Source organism: Babesia bigemina, assembly GCF_000981445.1.
Source record: "Babesia bigemina genome assembly Bbig001, chromosome : II".
NCBI classification, from domain to species: domain Eukaryota; phylum Apicomplexa; class Aconoidasida; order Piroplasmida; family Babesiidae; genus Babesia; species Babesia bigemina.
Genome location: NC_027217.1, coordinates 665068 through 678586, shown reverse-complemented (window position 1 = coordinate 678586; position 13519 = coordinate 665068). Strand labels below are relative to the sequence as shown.

At 54.8% G+C, this 13519-nt stretch overlaps 9 protein-coding genes across 9 annotated transcripts; 5 read left to right on the top strand and 4 right to left on the bottom strand.

Moving 5' to 3' along the window:
- Window positions 1-93: 93 nt before the first annotated feature.
- Window positions 94-2886, top strand: BBBOND_0202880 (adaptin N terminal region family protein, putative; the record flags this gene model as incomplete). The annotated part of the gene is made up of 1 exon (XM_012911863.1): window positions 94-2886. One exon carries the CDS (start codon window positions 94-96, stop codon window positions 2884-2886), a length of 2793 nt encoding a protein of 930 aa, XP_012767317.1.
- Window positions 2887-2977: 91 nt separating this feature from the next.
- On the top strand, window positions 2978-3306 carry BBBOND_0202870 (26 proteasome complex subunit SEM1, putative; the record flags this gene model as incomplete). The annotated part of the gene is made up of 3 exons (XM_012911862.1): window positions 2978-3089; window positions 3125-3187; window positions 3224-3306. The coding sequence occupies 3 exons, from the start codon at window positions 2978-2980 to the stop codon at window positions 3304-3306; spliced, it is 258 nt and encodes an 85-aa protein (XP_012767316.1).
- Window positions 3307-3331: 25 nt separating this feature from the next.
- On the bottom strand, window positions 3332-3901 carry BBBOND_0202860 (hypothetical protein; the record flags this gene model as incomplete). The annotated part of the gene is made up of 1 exon (XM_012911861.1): window positions 3332-3901. The coding sequence occupies one exon, from the start codon at window positions 3899-3901 to the stop codon at window positions 3332-3334; it is 570 nt and encodes a 189-aa protein (XP_012767315.1).
- Window positions 3902-4058: 157 nt separating this feature from the next.
- Window positions 4059-4949, bottom strand: BBBOND_0202850 (hypothetical protein, conserved; the record flags this gene model as incomplete). Its single annotated transcript, XM_012911860.1, has 7 exons — window positions 4059-4103; window positions 4139-4234; window positions 4273-4352; window positions 4390-4486; window positions 4524-4616; window positions 4652-4759; window positions 4794-4949. The coding sequence occupies 7 exons, from the start codon at window positions 4947-4949 to the stop codon at window positions 4059-4061; spliced, it is 675 nt and encodes a 224-aa protein (XP_012767314.1).
- A 1058-nt stretch (window positions 4950-6007) lies between these two features.
- BBBOND_0202840 (DHHC zinc finger domain containing protein, putative) lies at window positions 6008-7168 on the top strand (the record flags this gene model as incomplete). The annotated part of the gene is made up of 1 exon (XM_012911859.1): window positions 6008-7168. The coding sequence occupies one exon, from the start codon at window positions 6008-6010 to the stop codon at window positions 7166-7168; it is 1161 nt and encodes a 386-aa protein (XP_012767313.1).
- A 168-nt stretch (window positions 7169-7336) lies between these two features.
- Window positions 7337-7749, bottom strand: BBBOND_0202830 (CDGSH iron-sulfur domain-containing protein; the record flags this gene model as incomplete). The annotated part of the gene is made up of 3 exons (XM_012911858.1): window positions 7337-7507; window positions 7543-7644; window positions 7681-7749. The coding sequence occupies 3 exons, from the start codon at window positions 7747-7749 to the stop codon at window positions 7337-7339; spliced, it is 342 nt and encodes a 113-aa protein (XP_012767312.1).
- Window positions 7750-8440: 691 nt separating this feature from the next.
- BBBOND_0202820 (DIADENOSINE 5,5-P1,P4-TETRAPHOSPHATE PYROPHOSPHOHYDROLASE MUTT) lies at window positions 8441-9023 on the top strand (the record flags this gene model as incomplete). The annotated part of the gene is made up of 4 exons (XM_012911857.1): window positions 8441-8570; window positions 8632-8738; window positions 8777-8886; window positions 8924-9023. 4 exons carry the CDS (start codon window positions 8441-8443, stop codon window positions 9021-9023), a joined length of 447 nt encoding a protein of 148 aa, XP_012767311.1.
- A 43-nt stretch (window positions 9024-9066) lies between these two features.
- BBBOND_0202810 (SNRP core protein,putative) lies at window positions 9067-9679 on the bottom strand (the record flags this gene model as incomplete). The annotated part of the gene is made up of 3 exons (XM_012911856.1): window positions 9067-9201; window positions 9240-9404; window positions 9650-9679. 3 exons carry the CDS (start codon window positions 9677-9679, stop codon window positions 9067-9069), a joined length of 330 nt encoding a protein of 109 aa, XP_012767310.1.
- Window positions 9680-10111: 432 nt separating this feature from the next.
- BBBOND_0202800 (hypothetical protein) lies at window positions 10112-13405 on the top strand (the record flags this gene model as incomplete). Its single annotated transcript, XM_012911855.1, has 1 exon — window positions 10112-13405. The coding sequence occupies one exon, from the start codon at window positions 10112-10114 to the stop codon at window positions 13403-13405; it is 3294 nt and encodes a 1097-aa protein (XP_012767309.1).
- Between the last annotated feature and the right edge of the window lie 114 nt (window positions 13406-13519).

The window sequence follows — 13519 nt, the reverse complement described above, 5'->3', positions numbered from 1 at the left end:
CGCGTAGGAGCGCTGAAGGACGCGTTCGAGCAGCAGTTGCCGAGGAAATCGCTACGCCGCGCGGTGTGTCACGAGGTAACTCAGACTGTAAAAATGGGAGTGGAGGCATACCCCCGTGCGGACCAGCCTATGAGCGTCGCCGCCTGCGACAAGAACGCAATCCTGCAAGAGGCCAAGGTCTTCTCCAAGGTGCCGATAAACTCGAAGAAGTGCGTGGAAGCGCTGACGAAAATACTGTGCGTGATCAACCATGGCTCCGACCCGCTCACGGAGTCGGAAACAACCGACGTGTTCTTCGGTGCGACCAGGCTGTTCGAGTCCAACGACGAGCGGCTCCGTCGCCTGGTCTACTTGCTCATCAAGTCGATCCACGTCAACGAAACGGAGATCTTCATCGTCACAAGCTCGCTGACGAAGGACATAAACTCCCCGAACCTCATTTACCGCGCCAACGCCATCAGGGCCATGTGTCTCATCGTGAAGAGCAACATGGCATCGCAGATCGAGCGGTACATAAAGTCGTCGCTGGTCGACAAGGATTCGTATGTGTGTTCGTCTGCCATCCTGTTCTGCATACGTGTGTTCCCGCAGATGCAGCAGATGATCCGTCGGTGGGTCGGCGAGGCCGCCACGTGCCTGACTAACTCTAACCAGATGGTGCAGTTCCACGGCACGCTGATGATGTTCCTCGCTCGTCTCAACGACCGTCAGTCGCTGAGGAAGCTTGTGGCCACTCTGAGGCAGGGTAAGATGGGCCCCCCCACCGAATGCTTCATCATAAGGTTCGTCGCGGCCAACTTCGGCATCATGGAGGCTGAGTGCATCGACGTGATAAAATCGGGGATCAAGAGCAACACGGAGGCAGTGAGTCTAGAGGCGCTGAAGGCGGTGGTTTCTTTGGCGCTTTCGCACTACAAAACTGTCGGTAGCATGCAGGGGTTCGCCTTCGACATGCGTGACGTGATCACCAAGCTTCAGACGATGCTCGCCTCGAAAGACCGCACGCTGGTTTTCGCTGCCATGAGGCAGATTTACCAACTTGCGCAGACGCTCCCGCTGCTGGTCAGTGTGCTGAACGGAAAGGTTGAGGAGATGCTTAAACGGAAAAACAAGGACATCGCGTCGCTCGCGCTGCTCACGTTGCTCCAGACCGGCGGTGCTGACACGATCGAGAGGCTGCTCGCGCAGGCCACTTCGCTCTCCGGCGACTTCAAACTAGCCGTGGCGAAGGCGCTGAAGAGGCTCTGTGTCTCGTTCCCGGACAAGCACCCCACTGTGCTCAAGTTCTTTGCCACCAACTTCAGGGACGCGGTCGAGAGCAACTTCAAGCGTGAGATGGCGGACGCTACCATGTACATCGTGGAACGCATCCCCGCCGCCCAGCAGCTGGGTCTGAAGAACCTGTGCGAATTCATCGAGGACTGCGAATTCCCCGACCTCAACGCGAAGGTGCTCAAGTTCCTGGGCGACAACGTTCCGAAGGCCGAAGCGCCGGAGGAGTACGTGAGGTACATTTACAATAGGCTGCTGCTCGAAAACGCCACGGTGCGCGCAGCTGGCATTGAGGCGCTGGACAACATCGTCAGGGAGTGCCCCGCGCTAAAGGCTTCTGTGTCCATTTTGCTGCTGCCGTGCCTGAAGGACCCGGAGGACGACCTCAGGGAGAGGGTGAACCTGACGTACGCACTGATGCTCGTGGATGACCGCGTGACCCTCAACAACGGCGCGCTCACTGCCAGCACCGACGGCGACGCGGGCTTCGACGAATTCGAGTCGAAGATCAAGAATTCCGAGGCGGCCAAGGAGCTGTGCGACGTCATCCACTCCGTCACCGAGCAGGGAAACCTCAGCGGCCTCTGCGCCAAACTGCAAGACTGTATACAAAACAAGCGCGGCTATGAGGAAATCTACGAGGGCATGGCCGACGCTGACATGGACACCGACGCGGGTGACGCGGCGCCGGACGCCCAGGATGCCAAGCACCGCATGTCCTCCGCTGCTGGTGTGGACGACCTAGGCGTCTTTGAACAAGACAGCGTGTCTGAGCGGGAGACTGTGGTGCTGCCTCCCGAGATCTTGCAGCTCCTGCCTCAGGGCGCGCCCACGGCCAGCTCCGCCACCCTGCCCCTCACCGACGAGGAGGAGGACTACAGCGTGGAGGCCAGGATCCACTCGTCCGAGGGCTGGCTGGTGCTCGAGTTCATTATCGGAAACACGCTGTCTGACCAGATTCTGGATGACGTGGTTGTCAGCGTGGACTACTCGCAGTGCCTGAACGCCACCATCTGGCAGGTGCAGACGTTTGTGCCGATACCGCGGCTTACGGTATCGGAAAAGAAGAGCGCTTACGTGGTCGTGCGCAACTCGATGCAAAGCGGCCCCAGCGGGCTGCCTCACTTCGGGCTGCTGCTTGGCACTGTGAAGGTAGACCTCACTTTCGAGGCCCGCAGCGGCAGCGAGGACTCCCGGAGCTACAGGGAGAGCTACAGCGCCAACGACATGCACCTGGGAGTCGGGCTGTACTGCGTCGGTTGGCCGATGGATGAGGGCGAGTTTGAGCGGTCGTGGACCGCCGGTGCGTCGCTGGAGTCGTGCGCCACCTTCGGGCTGCAGTTCAAGGACATCAAGGAGGCCGTCCAGGGTTTGCGGCGGTTCTTTGGCAACTGCTCCGTGACGCAGTGCCCCGGCCCCGTAGAAAGGATCGCCGTGCTGAACGTGTCCGGCAAGCTGTTCTCCAAAGAGGACTTCCTCGCGAAAGCGACCGTCGCCCAGGGCGACCCTAGCGGCTCCGCGCAGCTCAGTCCGCAGAAGGGCTGCATACTGAAGCTGCAGGTCCGTACGGGCAGCAGTGAGCTCGCTGACATAATTTTCACGCTGCTGGAGTGAACACGAACGTAAACTTGCCACCCGTAACCACGATAGCGTTTTGCGTGAGCCGCACACTGGCGTGCGCGCGGCGCCAGTCGTATTTTGCAAAATGGAGAACGACAACAAGGATTCCATCGAAATCGACGAGGACGTCGACATGGGCGGCGATATGCAGATCTTTGACGAGCCGGACGACGAGCTGGAAGAGTTCGACGAGATAGGTTAGACGCCAGAGCGCCTCCGCGAACTCGCGCAGAAAACGTGGTCACCGCCGAGGACCCCGAGATTTCCAACTGGAACGACGACTGGGAGACCGCAGGTTAGCGTGGCCGTCGTGCGTGATAGCGCTACGCAGGGTGGGACGACGAGGACGTCGAATCGGACTTTGTTAAGCGCATCCTCCAGGAGTTGGAAAACTACAGGAAGGCGTACCACTGACACACAGGTGTGAATGTGAACTAGTTTATTTTAAGTTGTGTTCGCCTATCCGGCTGCAGCGCAAAAAGGCTGCGTTTTTGATTTCGTCGGCCGGCTGCTGCAGCACCAGCCGTCGGAGCTGCGGCGCGGTGTTAATAGAGCGGCTGCCCGGCTTCGTGTCCGTAGCGCCGCCGTCGCTCGGCAGGACGGTGCTCACCCACCTCTCGTCCACCTCCACCTTGCTCACGCTGTACCGGCGCCCGGCGAGACACACCGTTGCGCCGGTGAGCCCAAAATGCGACGGAGGCGACGTGACGATCTTGTGCCGCGCTGGTAACTGACTGCCGGCCCTTTTCGAGTTTAGGCACGCGTCACGTATCTCCGGCGGCAACTGGAGATCGCGCCCGGGGCCCTCGAACGACTGCAAATCGAGCACCGAGTCGTGCACATTCACCGTGCGAATATCGCCCTGGTAGTAGGCGACAACGCCTGCGATGGTGGTGCCGTTAGACAGCGTGACGAGGACGCGGCTCCCTCTGAGCGCACATACCAGACGGCTTAACAAAGAGGATTCTCTGTTGCGCACCCCGCGAGTGCTGCGTACTGAGGTGTACATACTACTGCTTTACGAATGATGTTAAGCAACCGCCCCAAGCGGCTCCACGATGTGGCGGCCCTCGCCGCATCCACGTCCCGGCTCCGAGCCGTCGCGAGCTTTCCGCCGGGTGCTGCCACAACAGTTTGGGAGCAACCCGGAGTGCGTGAGACTCCCCCTAAAGCCTGCGCGCCACCATGGGATTCTCTGGCGACTTTTTCCACTGAGAACGGTGAGACGCAGCAGCGCTTAACTTACGGCTTTGAATATCATGTCCTTGTACTGCGAGAACTTGAGGTTTGGATACTCGGCCTTCAGTTCCGCCATCTTGCGCTCCTCGAATGCGTCGTACGCCTGCGCCGCACGCTGTTACGCCAGTGACCACCACGTACCGCCTTCACTCGCTTCTCCGCGTTCGCGTCCACCCTGGGCCCGATCGCCAGCGCGTCCAATACCTCGTCCAGCCCGGATGCTGCACCACTTGAGCCAACGACGCGGCGTAAACGCACCCTTCACGAGGTCGATATTCTGCTCCTCGAGCAGCATGCGTTCCCGCATGTTCTCGTGGTTCATGTTGCCCAGGGTCACGTCGCAGTATGGGTTTTCCTATCGCTCGCTGATACTGCGGGGAAACGCCACCAACCTCGCGGCTCGCCGCCTCCTTGGCGCGTGCTTCGGCTTGAAGTGCTTGTATACGGAGGATTTCTGCGCGCGTCACCTTCGGGACAGCCGCTCCCTGCACCGTCATGAGCGTGTTGTGCGCTCGCCTACCTTTGCGCAGGTCTTGTTTGACACAAGCTCCGCGTCCTCCTTCTCCAGCAGCTGCCGCGTCTCCTGCTTGCGCTGCAGGCGCTCCTGCTGCCGTCGCTGGGCCTCCAGCTGCAACGTGTCCACCGCGTGGTATGGCACTGACCTTGCGTTCCTGCTTTGCCTGTACTAGCTTGTCATTGTCTTCCCAGTATTTGTCGAGCGCCTCAGCCTCCTTTTTACGCTCGATAGCCTCGCGCTGCTCCTTCTTGCGCTGCTTGGCCTCCAGCGCCTTGGAGTTGACGCCGTTCAAACGCGGCATCGTGCTTCCAACTGGCGTAGAGCAACTCTGAAGCTAGACGCACAACTGTGCGATAAAAATTGTGCTGCTGCCCGGCAAAAATACCTATGCCGGCCGGGTCGACACTTCACGTCATGCTGCGGCGGCGTAGCCGGGAAAATGCTGACACGCCGATATTCTGCAGCAGAGTTATATATGAATATTTAGGACTATGCGGCCGACCGCATTACGTGCGCGCAGCGATCCGGAGGAGAGGCTGGTTGAGACCGGTTGCCTACACACCGAGCAGAGTAACAGGGCTGCGCAGACGTGGATTCCTGGCAGATTCTATTGGCTCTACGATATGACAGCGCGGTACATCGCGGTGGCACGTCGAGTGTCCTCTGGTTGAGCGCAAGCTCACCTGTCGGTTTGACTACGAATGTGTAAGCTGTATCCAGTTGCGAGAACCGCACATTATTTTAAAGGAACGAGACGCGGCAGTAATTTGTGTAATAGTGGCGCTGTTATCAACTGTTGAGGGACTCAGCAGTGGCATTTGATGCGAGTCCGTGCGGGTCACATGTGCATAGCATTAGGAGAAAATTCGCTGTGCGACACTTGTCTCTACACTCCTGACAGGTGTTCATATAACCTCCATACACATCATGATTATTAGTTCGGAGTATCGGCTGCCGCCCCGGTACGCGCTGCAACTCTCTGTCCGACCATCACGCGGAGTATGACCACCCGACGCCACTACAACACACCTGAACGAAACCGCACATTTCAGTGTCGCGCCACATAGGTGCGAGTCCCCAGTGTAAGGAATCTTGCGAATCTCGGCTGCGGAGACAACGTCTGAATGGCGTCGCCCGCAACTCCCGCCACGCAGTGACGACGGTCTGTATCCGACACACATCGTTTCAAAACGCTGGAAGATTGCGCAACAAAGCTTGCACATTGTGTAGTCTGGCAGTGAAGGGCGCATCGCAGTGTCTTCGGAGGTGTGCTTGCTGCGAGGTCGTCAGCTACACGACACACTGTAGGAACGGGATGACGAGGAGCCTCAGCACCAGCCCCGTATGAACGCCTCTACCATGTCGCGCTGCTGCGGGAGCAGAGACCACGTAGATGGCGTACAAGAAGGAGCCGCCCCCAGGCATGCCGCGCAGCGGTTCGTGGATGCAGTGAAGCAATCCGTCCACCGATTCATCGAAGACGAGCGCATAATCAAGCTCGTCACTCTGTTGCTGCTCTACACCCCTGTCATATACTTCGCGGCGACTGCCTTCGGTTGGTACACGACCTATCACGGGCCGGGTGTGCCCACCGTCATCTATATTATCGCAGCTTTAGCCCTGATATGCTTCCACGCGGTTTCGTGCATGAACCCTGGCATCATCCCCAAGATGGCTGACAGTAGCGACGCGTACGACGCCATCCGGATGAAGCGCAAGTACTCCTACGCGCCGCCATGCATAGAGGTCGCCATCGCCGGTAAGTTCCTGAGGGTGAAGTACTGCCACACGTGCAACATATACCGCCCCCCACGGAGCGTGCACTGCAACGTGTGCGATGTATGCGTCCACAGGTTCGACCATCACTGCAAGTGGCTGCGAAACTGCATCGGTGGCAACAACTACAGGGTTTTTTACTTATTCATCACCTGCACGTGCTTGGAGAACATCCTCTTCGCTGCGTTCTCTATACTACGTATCGTGATGGTCAGCACGAACTATTGGGACACGGCAGCCATAATTCACAGCGCCGTGTTGCTCAGCTACATGCTTTTGTGCGGATGGTTCATCGTCGGCCTCACGGCATACCACACGTACATCATTGGCATGAACAAGACGACGAACGAGCAGCTCAAGGCGCTTTATACAGAGTACAACCCGTGGAACCGAGGCATCATGCGCAACATAGCGGATACCATGTTCAGCCGTGCCAAGATGCAGCTGCTCTGCAACGCAACCCTAAAGGCGCGGCCAATTTACGACCCAGGGAGGAGCGTTCCAATACACCTCACCAAAGGTCCACTCGTGGGCGATCAGACATTAAAGGGCAGGAGGCCCGCATTTGACGTCACCTCCGAGGAACCGTGGGAAAGGACTGACCACGACGACTCCGAGAACGGTCAGACGGATGAGGCAGAAAGTTGCCCTCAGCCGGAAGTGGTAGAGGATTTGGTCGTTGGAGCCGTCGTGGACGATGCCCACGTCCACGATGAAAGCTGTACAAATGTGGACGACGTGTAAGGGCGACGGACGAACAAGTATTGGATACTCTACGCGCGCGACCAGAACAAATGCAGAGCTTAATTGCTATACAGTTGAATAAGTCAAACCATGCCGATTACGCCAAGCAACGATCCCGCGGCCACAGTAGCTATTGACACTGAACCGTGATTAAATGTCAACGCAGCACTAACCCAAAGCAAGGGCCCGTGACGACGGCATGCGATGAAGCGCCGACGGACGCGAGACCCCCGGCACAGTCTCACGTTGGCGCAGCTTCACATACTCCCGCTTCTTGCTTCTCTCAGCGCGTATGTGGGCCACGAACGGCCCCACGTCATCCCCGTTCTCAACTAGCAGCTGAACACGTTAGCAGGGAAACACACTCAACGCACTTTATGGGTGTCATCGCAGTAGGGAAACTTGTGGGACTGCCAGCAACGGCACAGACGTACTACCACATCGGGTCGGTCAGATTTGGGAAAGTTCTCTATAACCTGATGGCGATATTATGGCTTGACTAGTAAAGATACATGGGAGTACAAGGGCTGCTGTCGAGTGTTGAAGTCCAACTTTTCGTAACATTCCAGCGGGTTTGACATAGTAAAATCGTTACGGCAACCGCGAAACAACAGTGAATGCAACTGAAGCTACCGAGCACAAACCACACATCGGCGCAGGCGAGTGGCGTAGTAGGTAAAATGAATCACTACACAAAGTTCAGCGCACCGAAACAAGCGAAAAACACTATTTACACATATTATTCATAATGTGTAAGGTAATGTGCAAGAACATCGCTAAATGAACACATGTTATACCGACGATTATATCACAGGGTTTTCCAAGTGCTGCTACTGTCTAGTACCGACAATGTGCACATATCTCTCCCGATTACATGTTTACTTATAACATAACAACTTTGGCAAAACAAAACACAGATATATAGCTAATCTACCGGATCGCCCATCGAATATCTGCTGCGATCCCTCCATGTTCCGTGTTATGTCATTGCGTAATGTGCATCGGCTACGCGTGCTGCAGCCCCAAGGAGCAGGCGGAAGGCGAGTGGCGGCACTGAGCCAAGGCGCGCGCCACCGTCCATAGGGCACGTGGGCGTCGCCCACCGGACTCGAAAACGCAACACAGCGATCTGAAACAGAGGGAATAATACTAAACGCGCGCATAGGGGCCAAGCGACGCTACGGCGTCGACACAAGTGACTTGGCTGAGCAACCGAAGTCAGAGGAAGGCACGGAGCAGTGCAATTCAGGCGACCACAGCTACAGCGAAGACATGGAGGTTGAGGGAGCCATCATAAAGGCAGCGGGCATCATCGTTTACACCGTCGACGCACTTGCGAAGGAAGTGAAATACTTGCTGCTTAAAGCGTCAAACAAGCCGTTCCACTGGACACCCCCAAAAGGTAACGTCTATAGCACTACGTCGCCCGATGAGCGCGTAACTCCAACACATCAAGCATACAGGGCGCTTAGACCCCGGTGAGACGTTCAAGGACGCCGCATTCAGAGAGACATGGGAGGAATCCGGGTTGCGTAAGGAGCTCATCGAAGTTGACGAGTCGTTCAAGGAGGTTTGGCGTTAGCGATATGCGAGACATATGAGCTGCAGGTACTGAGATACAAGGCACACGACAGGGACAAGGAGTGCGTTTACTATCTGGGAAAGCTGACAGATCCGGACTCCAAGATAACACTATCGCACGAACACATCGACCACGCGTAAGTGGTAAAGGCAAGCAACATCACGCACGATCAGATGGGTTTCGGCAAGCAACATCAACGAGTATTGCGACAAAGAGTCGCTGTGCAACATGATCGCACATGCAGAGGAACACATCAAAGGCAAACTGCATTAGACAAGCCCGAATTACAGAGCGCTAGACAGTCAGTCAGTCAGCGTCACTTCTTCTCCGAGCTCTGCTTCATAGCCTCTCGACGACACAGCTCCTGCAGCTCTTCCGTCTTGACGTCCGAAGAATTCAGGAACACGTACCGCACCACCGAACCTCGCACAAAGCAGTTCACAACAGACAGCTGACACGTAATGCAGTTGGTATATCGATACAACGAACCAGGTGCGGGTATCGCTCAGTGTCGTTGGCCGTCACGTTGCTCAGCTTGAAATTCAGATACTGGTCCACTGCGTGGAGCCGCCCAGTCAGCTGCAGGTCGTTTTTCAGCTCAATGGTTACATTCGCGCCCTTCTCGACCAGCGTTTGGAAGAAGTTGAAGAATAGCTGCACGTACGCTTTAGATCGAGCGACAGAAGCGCGCTAACACGAACTCACCATCGTGAACCTATGGGCGCGCGCCAACAATGGCAAAGCTACCACTGCAGGCGGACGAATAACCACCGTCGACAACCAGCGTGACAGGCACACAACTCAGCTATTCCGTGATAAACGGTGATGGAGGTAGATTTGAAATGTGCTACTGAAATGTATATACACCGTAGCCGTTACAAGGTAGGTGCCCTACCAACAGGCTCAGGCCAGAGTGCGGATCCTGCCATTTCGCAGGGCATTGATAGTTTGGCTGCCCAAAAGTGCTTACAAGTAAATGTGACAAATTACGCCACGTGAATGAAATTGGCGGTCGTTGCCATCACGACATCACGGAACGGCATGTTCGCGGCGCTCTTGCGCTCCGGTTATGGAAATTGCGCTGAGCTTACCGATGATATTACTGCGCAAAAACATTTGCACATCATCGCATTTGATCCCGGCCGTCGATTTCAACCGCACCTCGGGGCCAGTGAAGCGATGTCGCTGTGCTACACATTGCACCCCTCTGACCTTCATACCGTTATTTATCTACAACGTCGCACAACACGTCGTATTAGGTGCATAATAATGCGCATCAAAATAAGTTACAATTGAAGCCATTATTCTGTGTTCCTTAGGTACACATTTGTATGGAATCCTACACATCCCAGTGACGCACGATGTTGGGAGTGGGATTCTTTTTCGCGTTCGCTGTGCTGTCTGCGATTTGCAGCGACCAGATCGTGGCTTATCGCCATGTGGCAAGTGTGAGCAATTCAAAGCCTGAGGAGGTGGCAGTCGCCCCTTCGGATGGTGCTTATGATCCATACGACGGTGACTATGAGAACTACGATGATTCGGCTGAGAACGACGATGGTAATCTTCGCGGGGATTACAGCAACGATTACTACGGTGCCAGCCCTCCCTACAATCCTAACGGCTTTGATTATGGTCACGGAGAAAGCTATAATGGTTACAGCAACGAGTACTATGGTGCCAGCGCTCCGTACAATCCAAATGGGTTTGACTATGGTCACGGAGAAGGCAACCATGATACCAGCTATGATTACCATCCTCCAAGCGCTCCTCACAATCCTAACGGCTTTAACTACTATGGTTACGGCGAGGACAACCATGATACCAGCTATGATTACCATCCTCCCAGCGCTCCTCACAATCCTGACGGCTTTGATTACAATGGTCCCAGCGAAGGATACCCTGAGTCCATCTATGACTCTACTAATTCCAGGCAACACTACATTGATTCCAGCGACCATGACCTGAACGAGTTGGATGATGAAATGCCAAAGGAGTTGCCTGCACATGCGCACAAAGAAATGCACACTCAGGAGTTTAGGGTGATAAACGATGACGACGAGTTGGAAGAGCAAGCGGCTGACAAATCTATCCCTGTCGAGAAATTTAAGTTCAAATCAGAGTGGTATGAACCGGGCGTTAGTGGTGTTGCCATTAAACAATTGGAACCGCAAAACGAAGTCAACATAAAGCTCATGAGGATTGAAAACATAAATAAGGAGATGCCCCGACCCACCCACATCCCTAGGTTGTACGACGACGACAAGGGTATAGATGATATGCTTCGGTATGCACCTGTTGCGAACCGCAGGATTCGCAGATGCCAATGGTTAGGGAAGGATTACATTGTCGCGTTGGATGATAGCTCAAAACTTAAGGGCGTGGTGGATTACGAAAAAGTCCGTTCGTTTGTGAAGATGCTTGCGTACTCACTATCCGCAACGGTGGGTACAAACACCCTGTCGCTAGTGAGCTACGACAAAACCGCGAGGGAAGTGTTGGGTAGGACCATCATTGATAAGGACAACATCAGGTCCGTGGCGGTAAAGATTGACGAAATGTTCGACACTGAGAACAGCGCTGAGGAAGCCAATCCGGGAGCAGCTCTGAAGTTCCTGCGTGAGAAGGTGTACGAAGACCGTGAGAAATACTTAGTTGATGACAAAACAAGCGAAATGCGTTTTGTTGATGCGCCTGGTATCGAAACTATCGTGTTCCTGATCACAACGGGAAAAGTGGCCGACGAAGTGTTGGCTAGCAATGAGGCATTCAACGCACGCCGCAATGGTGTTACGCTGTTTGTTGTGGAGATTGGCAAGGAATCAGAAAAGTTCTGGCCTGCTGTTATGGGTTGTCGCTACCACTACGCTTGCCCTAAGTACTTTACGACCAGCGCGTCGAACATCATGGGTGTTGTTGGACGTGTAATTACTAACGTCTGCCGTAGCGATGGTAGGGATGCTGTGTGCCTTGAGGCTTGGTCTGATTACACACCTTGCAGTGTGCCATGCGGATCGGGTGTACAAACTGCTAATCTTCTTGGTTTCACTCAGTTGCTGGGCCCCAGCAATGGCGAGGGCGAAGGCAAAGGTCGTTCATGTAAAGACCTGTTGAAAAATGTGAAGGTTAAGCAGGTGTTGTGTAACACCCAGCGTTGCGGCACGGACGGATCTCCGATTGCTGCCGTGGGAGGTGTGGATTCAGTTGGCCATGCTTCTACTGAGCTGCCGAAAGACGGCGTAAGCGGTGTTCGGACTGATGAGGCGGAGAATGTTATGCCGGGTACTCGCAATAATGAAGTAGCAGTTGCCGATGCAGGCAACAGTGCGAACGTGGAATCTCAGAATTCTGACTCCCTTGCATCTCATGGGTCATCTGCCACTGAGCCGAGGGAAGTGGCAATAACGGAATCAGATTTGCCTAAAGAGGGCGATGAATTGACTGTTAATCGCGAGACTGAGAGTAGTGTATCTACGCGTTCCGAAGCTGACTTGTCTGAGCAGAAGGGGGAGCGCACCCCTCACTCTGAGTCGACTGTCGTAGGCGTACATGAGCACAATGTCCGTGAAGGCCTAGGAGGCCAGGGTGACGAGGAGTCAACGCCAGGCAGCTTGGACGTCGGTGTTACGCAAGCCGGAGGCGACAGTGAGAGGGAGGTGTCATCGGGTACTACCCACGAGCATCAGCAGATGGAGAACCAGGCTTTAGTTCCTGACACCATTACTTCAGTGTTGCCAACTACCGAGAGCGAGTCTGCTAGGAACCCGGAGGAAGAACCTGCATCGCAGGAAACTGAACTGACTGAGCAACTGCAGTCGGAGCAGCTTGAAAATGGCACCACTGGCGACGAATCCATAACTGCTGAATTACACACTACTGGCAGCTCCACTAATACCATTGAGGGTGGTGTTGGCAATGATCAGGGCACTGTGGATTCCGGTAGTCATGTTAATGTGAGCGGTAACACGCAGCTACCTAGTGGCGATTCTCATCACGGCACTTCGCAGAATACCGGAGACTCAGCTCATACTTTTGCGAGTGGTGTCAGCAATGGTCAGGGCAATGAGGATCTAAGGGGTCGTGAAAATGAGGGAAGTAACTCGCAGGTGCGTACCGAGGAATCTCAGAAAGGCACTGTCAAACATGAGGAGGATCAGCGTGATTCAAAGGTGAGCACAGAGACTGAGATGGGGAGGCCTGCTGATTCACAGCAAGCCGATAACCATGTAACGATGGGTGCCGAAGGTGTGCCAACTCATGACGGTGATAGTGGTTATAAAAATGCGCCCAGCGGGGGTGACTCAAAGCAGCACCAACGTGAGCCTGCATCCTCAAGCGTACCTGTTAAGGCGACTCAAAACATCAGTACCAGCGACAATCACTCTGAGAACCGAATTCACGGTGAAACGAAGGATGAGCAAAGTGACAACGGTAGAACTTCGAAAAGAACTGGTACTGGTAGTGCTGTCATGATGAGTGCCGCTGGAGGCATCATAATTGTATTATTAGCAGGCGCAGGATATCGCCGTTACGCATCGAATTCAGATGATGATGTGATTGCAGAGGATAGTGAGTTTTTGAGTGGTGTAAGCGGTGGTAAAGCGGAGGAAGTGGAAACATACAGAGTGGCCGATGCCAGCGACAACGTCTGGGCGTGAAGTGTAATTCATGCCATGAAATGCAGCATATTAATATAATTTCATTTATGTTTTATAATCGATAGCGTTATGCATTCCGTGGCCTCCTAGATGTGTAGTCATAGGCGTTTGACT